This window comes from Homarus americanus, unplaced genomic scaffold (assembly GCF_018991925.1).
Source record: "Homarus americanus isolate GMGI-L3 unplaced genomic scaffold, GMGI_Hamer_2.0 scaffold27231, whole genome shotgun sequence".
In the NCBI taxonomy this organism is placed as follows: domain Eukaryota; kingdom Metazoa; phylum Arthropoda; class Malacostraca; order Decapoda; family Nephropidae; genus Homarus; species Homarus americanus.
The window spans coordinates 2,065,756-2,081,069 of record NW_024718545.1 but is presented as its reverse complement, the minus strand read 5'-3'; the positions used below and the strand labels follow the sequence as shown (position 1 = coordinate 2,081,069).

Sequence of the window (15,314 nt, the reverse complement as noted above, 5' to 3'; positions counted from 1 at the left end):
TGTTCTGCTGCTGGAGTCATCTCATTTTACCAATGCTGGTACTAATCAGGTCAACACATTCAAGAAATTTATTCAACATTTTAGCAGTTTTGTGAATTTTTTCAGGAAAATATAAGTGGGCGATTTTCTGGGCTACAAATCTTAAAATGGATAGAACCAAATAATACTGGCAAGACATCGTCACTAAACTTTATGCGACATATATTAACCCCTAGGCATCAGGTCACATCCTGTGACGTATGTTTTGATCTTTCGTGGATCTAATTGAATAAAAGGGGTGAGCCTGGCTAGATTTTGTTGTCAAGTAGGTATTTATCTTTCACTCACTCACATGAGAGCCTCCCAGTCTTTTCTCAGTAGCTTTTCAGCTTTTGTGATGTAGGCATCTCACCCTTTGACTTGACTCACTTCACCATGTGTTTCTACTCCCAAGCGCAAGTCTAGTCAGTATTGTGATCAATTACTGGAGCAGTAATAATTATTGTAAATAGTGTAAATAGTAATAACATAGTAAAGCAGGTGTCCTGTACCTCATACTGCCTACAAATTAGTGTTGTTTACCATGTTATTACTGCATCACACACACACACACACCACTTCATGAACATTCTCAACAATTCCTAGCCCCAGTGTTGCCAACCTGTGGTAAGGACATTTATTTATTTCCTGTTTATATCATGTATAGCCCAGGGGTTAATAAAACAAGTACATACAGTATATGATAAATAATTCAAATTTTTTAGCAGTTTTGTAAGTTGAGTTTTTGTTTGGAAAATATAATTTTTTCATGTGCAATTAATGGCACTAAAAGCTCCTATCTTGATGATCGGCCCTGTACAGTCATGAATTTGACTCCAATGTTTGTCACCTCCAGCATACCAACCACACGAGTATGACGACCTATAATGCATCAGCGAAGGTAGACAGGCTTACCAGCCCAATGCTCGATGGTTCCGCACAGAGGGGAAGAGGTTTGGGCGATTAAAATTACCACGTGAAGGAACGACTCCTACCTGCGAGTTCTTCGCCGAAGAGGGAAGGAGGGTCAGTAAAACTCTGGGCATGAAACTTGAAGCCCACAGCTCGGCAGAAGAGCATCCACCTCACAGATATGATCATGGGTTCGATTCTTGACTGCAGTCAAAGATCAAGTTCAGTCCTTGCACATAGTCCTTGTGCATATCATAAAATGAATTTCCCATTTGCTGATGGTGATACAACTTGTCAGTTGTGTTGAAAGCTAAGAATGAGGGGATAAGCTCCTGTCTGGCTACTTCATTACAATAGGAAAAAGTTTATATGCATGAATAAAATATGGCACTACGGTATCTGATAAATGTGCTCTGTATAACATTCAATTCACAGGTGAATGATCACAGAGTGAAGGATACTGTATCCTCTTCATATGCTTACCTTTGTGCATTAAGCAATAAATATGTACAGTATACTATTGGGGCCGCTTATCAATAGTGGAATAGGAAGTCCCCGGATTACTTACGTCCGACTTCCGAACATCTGCCAATACGAATGAAGTCCCACCCAGGCACACTAGACAACACACTATGCTTCCAATATCTTCCCAGGCAGCAGTACCTCCCTGTTTGATAGCTGCTTACTACCTTTTCCTGTTGACTTATTTGTTACTTTCATTTTCTATATTTTGTCATTCTATTTTTTCTTTTCTCTTAAATTAAGTGATTTTAGATGTATATAAGGACTTAGGCTATGATATACAGGCAGTTCCCGACTTACGGCGTGGTTAGGGACCCAAATCCAAGTCGTAAGTAGAATTGGTCGTAATTCGAGAATGCGAAAATATTACATAGAAAATCTAAAATGGGTGTCTCTTTTTCTTCTCAGCACCACAAAACTCTCACTTTTAAGCTTGCCAGCCATTTTAAAGGGAATTACAAACAAATTTTGTCAGTACATAGCACAATCACTGCGTTGGGACTCGAAAATATGTAATTTGGAAAAAAAAATTTACGACTGCGGCTGTCGTATGTCCGGGTGGTCGTAAGTCGAGGAGTACCTGTAGTGGAATTTTAAACATTGTTCTGTATGATATGTACAGTAGCTAAAACAACTATCTGTGCAGGTGGGGGTCGATATGCTCCAAAATTTTACGTGTGACTAGTGACAGCCCTCAAAAACCAAAATTTATCGTCCATGGTCTCAAATTGTTTCCCACAAAGTATGCACCGATAGTTGCTTTAGCTACTGTACATAGGGTATGTGTTTCGACTGCAGAACTTCCGTAGGAACGAAACTCATACGTAAACTGGGGACTAACATCTTGCCAAGGGGGTGGGGTATTCCAACTAGCACTAGCTGGCAAATGCTAAGAATTGGGGAATTAGCAGTTAGCACTTGTCCATCCACCCTACATCATAACAGGAAAAGTTTGTATGTGTGTACAAGTGTTGTAAATATATAGTCCGAGTGATGTTCCTTTTTACCTGATTTTTATTTTATTTTTTTTAATACTGTACTGTACTATACACTAATTTGACATTGTTGAGAGCTCTGGGTCAAATGAATTATTCTGACATCAAAATTCCTACACAATTTGGATTTCTGCTACAACTCCTCTCACAATTCAAAAGAAGTTTGTGATCTTTATGGAATATATGTTTTGATAATGCTGGGAAGCCTAGCATGATAAAAACCTAGCACTGTATACTCTAAAGATTTACTTAACTTTAAATGTAATATTAATATGAAAAGTGCAAAAATAGTCATTTACCTGTTAATTGTTGCCTTGTATTGGAGTTAATATTTCTGCTATAATCTGTTCATCCCTAATTATATGACCATGTCCAAGTTGTTAAGGGCATGAGATGAAATTAATGAGAATGGATACCCCAAACTTTTCCTCATAAAAAGACTATTTAATAGGGAGTAGAAAAAGTTGGGAATGAGCTATGGGGGGTAGAAGTTGTTCATACATCACTAGTAAAGGACCAGGTCATCATGGAGAAATAATAATGGGCAAAGTTAAGGGGAGGAGGGCTATGGGATATATCTAGTCCTACAAACTGTTGTTCATTACTTATTGTTCTATATGTTTGGTGTCATTTGTTTCTGTTTGGTACAAAACAATGAAATAATGAAAAGGTTTCATTTGTCTTTTGATATTCCAGATATTTAACATTATTGTAGAACATAACAGGTCTGCTTACCAAGTGTGAAAACATTTAGTTTGTATAAATGGACAACTACACTAACAATTTCCATGAACCAATCAGCTATTTGTAGCTATAAACTAGGGGTGTGGCTCAAGTAAATGGTACAGTATAGCGCTATGGCCCCTAAGTGTGCAAGAGGTCCCTATAGAAGATGAATTACACAAGAAGAGGTCAGAGAAGTTATTATTACTGGAATCAATGCTGGAGATTTTAATTAGAAAAAAAGTGTGAGATTGCCACAGCTTTTGGTCAATCAATCCACTGAAACATTTGAGATGTTCAGAAAAAATCACTGGAAAACTTCAGTGATATGTCAGACCATGTAAGAAATCCTTTAATAGGAGAGATGGATAAAATACTAACTACTGATACAAGATAAAAATCAAAACTTATGGCCACATAGTTCTTATATTGTTCATCAGGAAGCCTAGAAAATTGAAGACTTTTTATGCCAAAAACAGTGAATTTTCATTTGAATGTTTTCAGGAAAGACTGGGATGATTCAATAGGTTCAGCCCTGTCAGCCAAAAGCTTGATATACAGGTATCCCTCTACCCCCTGGTCTAAGGGTACTGGATTGTATGTTTTGATTTTCAATTTTAATATTGGTACTGTATTGGAGTTGGTTCTTTTTATCATTATATTTATTGATAATTTGTTGTTGTACAAATAATTATGGATTTGGTTAGTTATGGTAAAGGAATTCTTTGTTTTTATTTTCTGTTGTTGCTGTTGTACACTGATGCCGTTATGTTTTGGTGGTCATGAGCTGTTTGCTCGTGGACAATGGATCATCAGTCACTACACATCCATCACACTGCCAACAATGACCTTCTCTGACTGGAACCATTTCAAATCTTCATTATTGCTGAACATCGGTGGAACACCTTTAATTTAATTAAGTTTGATGAGTAAACAATCAACTCTCATCTAACCAACCTATATGGGGGGAGGGGTGGGTCGGAAAAGTCAGTAAGTCGGGTAATCGAGTTACAGTATTGTACCAAAAATTGAAAATACTACGTATGTATGAAAATGATAAATGTACGACAATTTTAAAATTTTGGTATGAAGGTGATCAGCTGTGCAAGTGACCAGTGTAGGCGCCGCATTTGTTATTGTTTGGTGGTTGGTTGATGCTCTTCCAACATTCACTTAGAATCCAATTATTATTTATTTGAGCCCTAGAACAATGAGTGCTAAATGTGCATTATGCACCACTACTGGCTGTGGTCACAGAAGGAAGAGGAAAAGTGTTACATTAGAAGTTAAATTAGATGTGGTAAAGATATTTGAAGGACAGTGAGCTGTGGACATAGCAAGAGCAGTCAGCTTGCAGCTTACAACTGTAGGTAAGAACAATTTGTGGGTCAGTTATTGCTGGGGTCAGTTATTCGAGGGTTTACTGTACAGCACTTGTTGAATGTGATTGTATTAATATTATTACCTTAATACAACAGTGGTTTATTAAATTATAAAAATTATTATACCCTGTATTATTAAAATTTAATGCGACAGTTATTGAACAGGTTCAATTTCAAAGTATTCCCCTCTGCTATTATGTATCAGTCAATCAGCCCCAGTGTGGGACTTTTGGTCTTATGATTTTGTAGAGTTATTTCTTGAGTTTGGAAGTGCCATACAAATGCCTGTATGGGCCACATAAGTAGCATAATGGAGGGTTAAAGTGTACCCATGTAGTACTGCTTCAGCACTAACCACACCAAAGGAAATACTGTATTGTATTTATGTTGCTAAAAAATGGGGACAATAATTATTTATGAATATGGAAAAAAAGATAATGTACTCAAGTGTAGAAAATGGAGCAACTTGGGATGTGTGGTGGAGTGGAGCAGGTGGACCGAAGTGGCATCAAGGGAGTGGAGAACACTTGTCCCTGCCGCCCCTTTCACCTTAGTATGTGGATAAATTTCAATCACTGTCACTAGTCTCGTTCTCCTCATCACAAGCCCAAAATTTTGTTAACACTTTTTGCCAAGTTCTTCAAATGTACATACTGGTGCCTTGAATACCTTAGGTTTCAGCTCAGTAGGGGGTGAAGGAGGGGGGGGGGAGTGAGCCCTCGAGTTTGAAGTACAATGAATAGACAAGGTGGTCTGTGTGTTACTGAGGAAGCCTTTGTCTCATGTTCTCTAGGCCTATAGTTGCCAGATGGTACTTTCCTAAAGTTCATTAGCCTCTGTTTAGGTGCCAAACTGGAGGCACATAATATAAAAATGCAATCATGGCAGTAATGCTGAAGAAAACCGGTGTATCAAGACAACACATTATGGAAAAAAAAAATTGCACATTTGTCATGTATTGTATTATGAAAATGCAACTCTTCTTGGTTCTTTTATTTTTCAATTAAGCAACATGTACAGTTCTCCCCAAAAAGTATCATTAGCCATGGGGTCGATCTGATTCGAGGCTCTCCTAGCGATGTTACTAGACCTGTTTCTGAACAGTTGGTAGTTCTACATACGTGACCTTTGAGCATGAATGGGTATAGTAATATCTCCATAAGCCGGAATCCCTCTTAACCAGAACTCTCCAATAGCCAGAATTGAAATTTTCTCAGAAAATTGTTCCCAAAGCTGGAATTATCTTGAAAATTCCGGCTTTAGGAATGATTTTTCGAGGGGCACATTTTCTGAAAATTTTTCCCAGTACCTAGAAAATTCCGGAGATGGGGGAGTTGTTTCCGGGTTTGAGAGATGACAATCGGGTGCATTTTCCGGAAATACCGGGAAAATTTTTCCGGCAACCAGAAAATTCCGGGGATGAGGAATATTTTTCCGGGTTCAGGATATGATGTAATGCGCAATTTTTTGAACTTCCTAAGAAAAATTTCCGTTACCTGGAAAATTCCAGAGATGAGGGATTTTTTTCCAGCTTTGATAGATGATGTAATGCACAATTTCTGGAACTTCCGAGAAAATTTTTGTTACCTGGAAAATTCTGGGGATGAGGGACTTTTTCCACCTTTGAGAGTCATCTCATTACCCAGAAATCTCTCATTCCTGTTAGTGTTCTCCACCAATTGTTTCGGCTAACAGAGGTATACAGCTCCTCCCCGCCTTACAACAGGGTTAGGGACCCAAATCCAGGTCGTAAGTCGAAAATGCTTAAATAATACATAGAAAATTTAAAATGGGTCTCTTTTTCTTATCAGCACCACAAAACTCTCACTTTTAAGCTTGCCAGCCATTTTAAAGTGAATTACAAACGAAAATTTTGTCTGTGTACTGACGTTGGGACTCGAAAATACGCAATTTGACAAAATTTGGGTACGACTGAGGCAGGTCGTAGGTGCGGGTGGTCGTAAGTCAAGTAGGTCGTAAGTCGGGGAGGAGCTGTATATGTTTTCGAATGATGTGAATCCTCCGAGGCTTCAGATCATATATTATATGAATTGGAGTGGATGTCGTAAATGGACATCAATGCCATGCCAGTCATCAAAGGGATCTTACATCGAATGGAGGGAGGAATTATCGGGGGGACATAGCCAAATGTGAAAGGTACTATTATTGCTCTTTATAATGAGGATATACGTAATTCTAGCTAGCATGGCGAACCCACACAGTATCAGGATGGGTTAGGCGCCATGAAACAAATGGTGACATACCGATTTGAAAGCTTACAGGTACAGTATTTCGGTGTTAAACCAATGCAATTTACAAATCAATAATATGGCAGATCCAAAGTAGACCGATATATTGTATATTGCTGCAGATGTTCACTAATATCAAGTACTATTTACTTAATCACTCTATATAAATCAGACACATTGTGAACATGAGTAGGCATATTGTGCAACTCGGTATGAATGAAACTCGGTTACCGTAATGGTGAAATGTTCATTTTGAAGTCTGTTTCAGTTATGATGTTCCAAAACTCTTCCACTTAATATATATTTCAGTGTCATTGTAATCATCAGTCCTAGTTCACACATGTAATACAAGGACGACTCCTTTCCCCATCTCTAACTGTTGCTGATATAGTGAGCAGACATACCAACTGATGATGATGCACTGGGGATCATATCAAAGCATTTCATCTAGTGTTTCCAATTTTAATGACGGAAAATCTAGCGATACGTTTTTGGGGAAGTGTACATTTCACACAATACAAAGATGGAAATGTTTTACATAATCTTCTTTTTAACATAAAGGTATTATTTATGAGCACCCAAATATGAAATTATTGGCTCATTTTAAAGAGTATGTCACTGAAGAAACTTGGCACAGATATATCCTGGAGCCAGTACAGTACTTGCCAACCATGCATAACAGAAACATGACCGACCGCCCAAGCGGCTAACGAGCCAACCAGTGTCAGAGGATAGAAGTAAAAGTAGGATATCAGTTATGTACTCAATATTGTACAGTACAGTACTAAACTTTGAATCAGTACAATACAAAAAGTCCAATTAATAAAAAATAAATCATGCATAAATTAATACAAATGTAAAGTACTGTAATTGCTTTTAACTAGTGCTAAATGAACAATTTAGTTCTTCTGCACTGAAAATTCAATTAGATACTTTGCATCATCATCATTTCAACAACAAACTAGATAATACATGTACGGTATGTGTCCGCCAAAGTCAAACACGAAATACATTACCAAACACCTTCAATCAATTGGCTAAATAATTAAGAGCACACTGATCATCAACGCCTTTTAATTTTTGGGAAGACCAATATCCCTGCTTAGTTTGAAGACAAATTTTCCACCACACTCGGTGATGGCAACACACGAAGGATTGGCCACATACTGTACACAGCATCATACAGTTCCGTATTCCACAAACTTGTTTTGGGATATATAGAGCTGAAACTGATACCAATAAACTAGAAAGTCAATTAACAAATTCAATATATATTACCGCATCTGAATATTAAAATCTTATTAATATCGAACACAGAAAGTAATACTGTATAGTACCTGCATAGCAAAATAAATTTATGGTTCATCAGGAAGACGATTTATCAGCTCTTGGGGTCAAAAGGGTCAATGACAGTTTATATACAAATCCATCTTAAATACTGTGCCCAAAGACAGTACTGTACAGTAATGCAAAAATTATGAAAATCTGCAGAACAATAAATCAGTTATTGTGTTGACCATAACTTGTGTCAAGGGAATGAGATTCTTTACATAATGCCTGCAGCTGTCCTTCCCTCACAAAGGTTTCATCATTTTCACAATGTCCCAAGAAAGCTACTCAAAATAGAATGCTTTCAATGATTTGCTAAAGCACACAATGTAAATGAAGATAAAACCAAATGTAGTATTTTATTACAATAAAACCTATATTGCACTAATTGTTTTCCATCTTGGTTGTAAGTATGTGTCAAATACTGTACTGTGATAACCAGTCAAAAAAAATATATTGAATTCTTGTAATCATCTTACTTAACACAAAACTACTCACTGGGTCTTTACAACTAATTATAACAGGAAATTGATATAGTATACTGTACATTTTGTTGTATACTGATAAAATTTTCCATCACCACAGCCAATAGAAGCCAAAACAAATGACTCCATATTTGATCTACAAACATATTGATTTTCCTAATTATCAATACCGTAAATTGAGAACATCGTACTTGTACGTCAGTGATTATTTAAAATCTAAACTATAACTTAATATTACACAATGTCTATGGAATGACTCCCAATTCACAATTACCTATTTGTGTTCTTCCCTCACCTTTTATTAACCTTAAAAGCTCCTAACTTCAATAGTAATGGAGCAGGTCAGAGTTCCAAATGCCTCTGAAGGATCCTCATCTCAAGATCTTCGTGCAGTTTCTCCACTTTGCGCTGTTGTTTAGTAAGCCGTTCTTGCATGATACGTTGACCTTCTGTAGATTGCAGCTTCTCTATGTCGTCACCAGCACGTTCTTGCAGTACACTCATCTGGCCCGTCATGTGTCTTACTTTCAACAGACGATGCTCGTAGTGTTTCAGCTCAGTCTGTAAAGGAAGGAACATTCTTAATACTATACTGTACTGTACTACATACAGTATAATGTTTGATGTACAGTTGTTGTAAAGTTGACAATCTTTATAAAAATAAAAACCAGTGGGGAAGGGAAATACATTTATCGTAATGAGTAAGAAAAATTTCAAATTGTAAACCTTCAATGAAATTGAATTACAGCATACAGTATAAACTTTTAAGAATATGTGCCAGGATCACTTAGTGAATATAAAATCCTTCCAATTCAAAGCTGGAATAATGAAGTGACTTAGTATACCAATTATGGATTTTGAGATAAAGCATCAAAATTATACAGTATACCATTACAGTAGTAGACCAATACTTTTTTCTATTATTATTATCAGATATTGAGGCATTTGATATTGCATATGTGTGCAAATCCTTGGCAAATGTCTGCCGACCCAATGTTTGCTCGTGGAAACTTTTTTTTATTTGTCTCATGTGGTAATAGGCTTCCTCAAAATCACTCTGGTATCCTGAGAACTTCCAACCATCCATACTGAGGGGCACCTGGGTTACCTGTTATCCTAACTGTGCTTCCACCATCTGTGGTAGAAGCACAGTTTTGCTCATGGGCTTAATAAAGTAGAATCAACAAGAACACATGAGTGGTCATCTCCATAGTGTAGTGGCCTGTGTCAAATTTGGCAACTTGTAGATGCTGTATGGACACTTCAGCCATAACTCTCAAGTGAACAGGATCCAGTGAGTAATCAGCAGTGGCGTGTTTTCCTGAGCAAGGTAAGCATTGCTTACCCTATAAAAATTCTTCCCTTCAAAATTAAAATATCTCTTTGTTTAGATAATATATTATTTAATTGTATTTAGCATTCTGAATTTTTGTGATTTATGTCTCAGTGAATTTAAACCAATTGTAACAGGAGTCCAAACTTTAGAAACTTGCAAGACAGGAGCTTTTGCCGTTCAAAAATCTGTCCCTCGAATACACAACATTCAATTTGCAGTGGCCTCTTCTGCCCTCTTTCAGGGTAAAATGATATGCCACTGCCAGATGTAGGATGGAAACTATTAATTCAAATTATACAGTATTATCCCACCTTTTCCCAAATTGATGTAAAGAGGATTCAGATCAATCTAATATACTGTGAAAACCATTCTCATGTTGGAACCCCCCCATAGTATTTGTTGTCCACACTGAGTAGAATTCCTTTTGCTAGAGATCAGGGCAACGAAAGCACATTCTCCAGTTGCCATTTATATCAGACATATTTAGCTACAAAATAATTGTTATTTCCTGAGACCTCCCATTATTTAACTCAATGAAACCTGTCAAAAATTGTAACCTACAGTAAAAATATCCGGTAGTTGTCCAAGTAAAAAAAAAAGTAAAAAGTAAAATCAACCTCAGACATTGTTAGATAAAAGCTACCCATACCTAGAGCTCAGAACAATGTCAACATATAATGGCAGGATGGTTTTGTCAGAAACATTGACTTTGCACTGACACAAACATACCTAATTCAATATCACTGCACACACACAGGTATGACTTTAATTGCCCCCACACATGGAAATGCTAATTTTGTATTAGTCAAAGTATGTGCAAACTTTGGTGCTTTTTATCAAATATTGGACTATGTGGTGCTGCACTAGAACTCTTATGTAATTAAAGACGACAAGACTTTACTGATGACTCAAAAGGAAAATACAAAGCCTACCGGTAGCTATTACGAATTATTAAAAGGTAATGTGAAATCCATGTAGCAATGGTATATGGACTGAGAACAGCATGAGTAAGTATACAAAAATCCTTAACATCAGTAATAATGGTCATAAAACAATGAGTTTCTTCACCGTCGACTGAGATCATAAAGATCTATTTCTCTAAACAACTAAAGTCATTTCACAACATTAATATTTCAAATCTGTAACAAAGAAATTGATACAACAACTTACATGTAATGACTCTAGTTCCTCCTGTGTAAAGTCACCACGGACCGCTAGTTTCCACAACCCAGCAACCTTGGGCTCGACGAAGTCTTTACTGTCAGGCCCAGTTGTAGATATCTTGTGCAGACGATCATAGCCTTCCTTCAGTTCTCTGTGCTTCTCTCTGATAAAAGTGAGAATTCATGAACTATCTGAATTAGTGTACACCACAATATTGTACATCTTACTGCAAACCATTTTTCATGCAATGTAAACCACCCTATCTTGAACTTGTGTTAATGAATTACATGTACAGCGAGATTTTATGCTTCAATAATTATTTTGCAGCTGTTTCCTGAAATGTCATTTTTAATTCTAAGCCAAACAGCTGATGCCATGTCTCCAACAATATTTCCCATCTTAGACATAACAGTAGTCCCTCAAATTACATATCATGTAAAGTAGAAATGTATAAGGTAAATAATTAACAATACTGTACTGGAAAATAGTTATCAGTTTCAAAAAGAATTGTCTTTAATCTTAAACAACTAACTTCCTCACACACACACACACACAGCCTCACACTTGCTCCCACTTCCTGACAAGTACCATAAAATACCTGAACAAAACACACTGTATATTAGACAGTGGGGACAGTTCTAACCAGTGTTTCATTAACTCCATACAGTATTTGTGGGATACGTTCACAATTCATTCACCACCTTGAAGTTTATCTCGCATGTCTACGGTGTCATCAGTCAGAGCTTTTCTGACATTCTTTGCACTTTTTGCATAACTAACACTATCATTTTCCTTCTGCGAGACTTAATAGAATAAAACCCAGCACAAACTGTCAGAGTGACTTCCCCTCTCATCTACTCTCATGCTAATGACATGCAAGGGATTATGTATCACAGGGATGCATGGAAGTCCTTGGTTAGCGGCAATGTCCAGTACAGTATGTTACTGTACTATGCTTTAGAGGTTCTGACAAATCAACTGTTATTGCAAACATTTATCCCTGTATTATATCAAACCTATTTCATAATTTCTAAACATGATTAGATTTCAAATATAATATATACTAAATAGAACCATATTATGGTCATTAACAACTTAGGAGTGACGACAACCAAAGAACATGGAGAAACTTGTCACTGTATACTGTACTATGTTTCCCAAAAGAAGACATAACTATTGTCATGTACAGTACTCTTCTGTTCATGAAGCTGAATCAATGAAGACCTTTCATGTGCTATTATCATCAGCTTATTAGAATAATTTGTTACAGTTTTCAACACAATTTGATTACTAATGACATACAGTCTAGCAAATTCATACACCTACAACTTTAAAATTAAAATATATTTCTGACTGTTTCAACAACCAAGTTACCTTTTACATGTTCCCTTCTTCCTCTTTATCTACAATCTGCACACAACACACTGCTTCCACCCCACGTACCTTATGGTATTGGTGGAACCTTGTCCTGGTTTCTCTGTTAACACCATATCTTGTAAGCTGTCAAAACGCTTTATGTCATTTTCTAGATGGTCTGTAAGAAATGAAGTAAAATCTATTAGCTTTCCTTAGCTCCTACATACATCAGGTGGAATTGACAAAGGTAAAAGAGGTTTGCTCAAGTTAAGTGTTAAAACAAGTGAGGAACGAAGGTATGACCTACACATACAAAAAAGAAAAGGCAAAGGGAAAGGGGGGAAGGGAAAAAGAGAAGGAAAAGATGGAGACTGTTGTGGAAGGACAGAGTGAAGGTGGGAGAGGAGACTCAGTGTGATGGTGACTGGAGGTGTACCAATAGAAAAGACTTTACTTATCAAATATGAGGGTCCAAAATCCAATACTTACTCTGATCCTGTTCCAACTTGACAGAGGCAGTGTTGATGAGAGAATAATAATCATCAACTTTGTCTTGGTGGTGTTGGAACTCTTCCTTAAGAGCTTTTAACTCTGGCTCTGCAAAGTAAAAGCACAGTACATACAGGTATTAGGAAATAACTGCAAGCTCACCTACTGTAATATTATATTCATACAGAAACATAATAATAATTAAAATTTTATTATCAACAGTACTGTTACACACTATTAGTTCAAAGTATTACTGTACCAGTAAATCCTGAACTTTCTGCCTTTTCCCATAACCTGTTGAGCTTCTTATCCTTGAAAATGGCTTTAAGGATCTTCTGGTCAGTCACCTCATTCAAGTAAGCTTCCTTGCTAGCTGGTGTCCTGTTGTCTCGAAGGTCATCACTCAAGTTGTATCTCACCATTATTCCTGAAAAAAAGGTACAAAATCATTGTACAGTACTGTAATTGTACAAAATATATTTTTTCCCCACCGTATAATCTATATCATTATGCGTGCCAAAAAATGTGCTTAGCAAAGCATAGACCGTAAATCACTACAGTATTTCAAATTCCCAGCAAGAGCACCTGCAATCTAATCTGACAAACACTATTTCTTGTAAGGTACTGTACTGTACTAAAGGTGTCAAAGACATAATTGAATTTGGATTTTGTAGACACTATCAGGGAGTTTGAGTCCAACAGGTGTACAGTGCTGCACCTCAAGTACGCGGATTTTAACCGCGCGGAACCCAACTACGCGCATCAATGCCATTCAACCCAAATTCCAAGGTATGCGGGGGTCCCAAGTACGTGGGCATAAATTTTCCTGTGGCACAGCCAAGTGAAGGAAGAAAGGAGAGAGAGAGAGAGAGCAGAGGAGCTGGCTGTTGATTGGCTGAATGGCCACTACCAACCAATAATAGAAGAGGACATCACCAAGACACTACAGCGGCTTGCGTTTTCCTGTATTTTGTAGGTGTTTTTGGCTGCAACAGCTACCATGGCTACCCCACCTACTGCTGTTGGGACTCCAGCACCTGACCAGAAGAGTGAAGCTGATGACCCTGGCATGCAACAAAGATATAATAGACTGGCTGGACAATGGCAAGAAAGTGTTTATTCTTCTTATTCACGGGTTTATTTCTGTTTTATTATTCACCTTATATAACTAAGGCACACATATTTAACTGAGGGTAACTTTTATAGAGGTTATGTGCAGAAAAAGTGCTTTGAAAGACCAGTTTTGGGTTCATAGTGTTTATCTGGAGGGGTCTCTGAACCAACTGGTTTTTTCCATTAGTTTATAGTTCCCAAGTACAGTACAGGCCACTCTGTTGGGACCAAATACCCAGGTACTTGGGGGGAGCACTGTAGTACTGTATGTCAGAATAGATTAACAAACCTCGAAGTTTCTTTCGCAGTTCTGCCTCTTTTAATCCTTCTTTGTCACCACCATCTGTCTTGAGCTTCTTTAGAGTCATTTCTTCCTTGTCTTGCATCTTCAGTTCTGATTGAAGTAAATTCAGTTTGGGCTCAGCCAGTCGCTGGTGGGGAAAACAAAATTTAATATCAAACAGCCTGACTTTGTGCTGGGCTCATAAAGGTCTGAAATTGTCAGGCATTCTTGGTGCACATATTGTCCATTTCAGGAGGTAAGAAAGGTAATGTATGTGAACACCGTGACCACCAGAATATGAGGAAACAATTAATATCGTTAATACTATGGTTACTCCTTCAAGTATCTAATGGTTGTACAACACTTAACTGGTTAGCTTACCTTGAGGGCTTTATCCCATAGCAAATTTAGTTTCGCCATCCTAAATTGGTTCCTTTCCAAGTACACATTTTTATTTGCCTCTTTGGAATATTTATTACCAAAGACTGACACCGAGAATAAACAGATCAACAGTGCCACTAACAACCCCATTGATGTCATTATGGACTAAAATTTAGGTTGTTAACTGCTGAAATGGTGATACCAGAGTCGTTTGGCTGTTACCACTCCCTTATACGCCCCTACACGACTAATTTAAAGCCACAGTCCGGGGTTTTCCACACCAGTTTCCTTCACCACAAACAGTAACTCACTAACACTTCTGAGGAGACCGAGCCAAGGAAGCCCAAGCCGAAGCCAGCAATAAAGTGGTGGATTTTCAGGTAAAGTGAATTACTATTAATTGTTTTAACTAAATAAATAACCATTTTGTTACTGTCACTATTAGGTTTTTTTTAATACTCATATATTATCATTGAAACTACTAACTTACGTTCATACAAGAAATAAATATTCGTTGGATTCATGAATTGTTTATATTATAGTTATTAAATTTATATTAATAAATTCATAATTATAT

General features: G+C 37.2%; 1 protein-coding gene across 1 annotated transcript; it reads right to left on the bottom strand.

The window, feature by feature from the left end:
• Positions 1–7,032: 7,032 nt before the first annotated feature.
• On the bottom strand, positions 7,033–15,080 carry LOC121859719 (alpha-2-macroglobulin receptor-associated protein-like). The gene is made up of 7 exons (XM_042356658.1): positions 14,738–15,080; positions 14,363–14,504; positions 13,220–13,387; positions 12,961–13,068; positions 12,559–12,649; positions 11,122–11,278; positions 7,033–9,176 (listed from the first exon to the last, which is right to left on the bottom strand). The coding sequence occupies exons 1-7, from the start codon at positions 14,894–14,896 to the stop codon at positions 8,958–8,960; spliced, it is 1,044 nt and encodes a 347-aa protein (XP_042212592.1). The 5' UTR covers positions 14,897–15,080; the 3' UTR covers positions 7,033–8,957.
• Positions 15,081–15,314: the final 234 nt, after the last annotated feature.

Coding starts and splice junctions, on each gene's coding strand:
- LOC121859719 (XM_042356658.1), bottom strand. CDS start 14,896: ATGACATCAATGGGGTTGTTAGTGGCACTGTTGATCTGTTTATTCTCG. Junction 13,388..14,362: donor ACTGCGAAAGAAACTTCGAG/GTTTGTTAATCT, acceptor CCTTTTTTTCAG/GAATAATGGTGAGATACAAC. Junction 12,650..12,960: donor CAAGTTGGAACAGGATCAGA/GTAAGTATTGGA, acceptor CATTTCTTACAG/ACCATCTAGAAAATGACATA.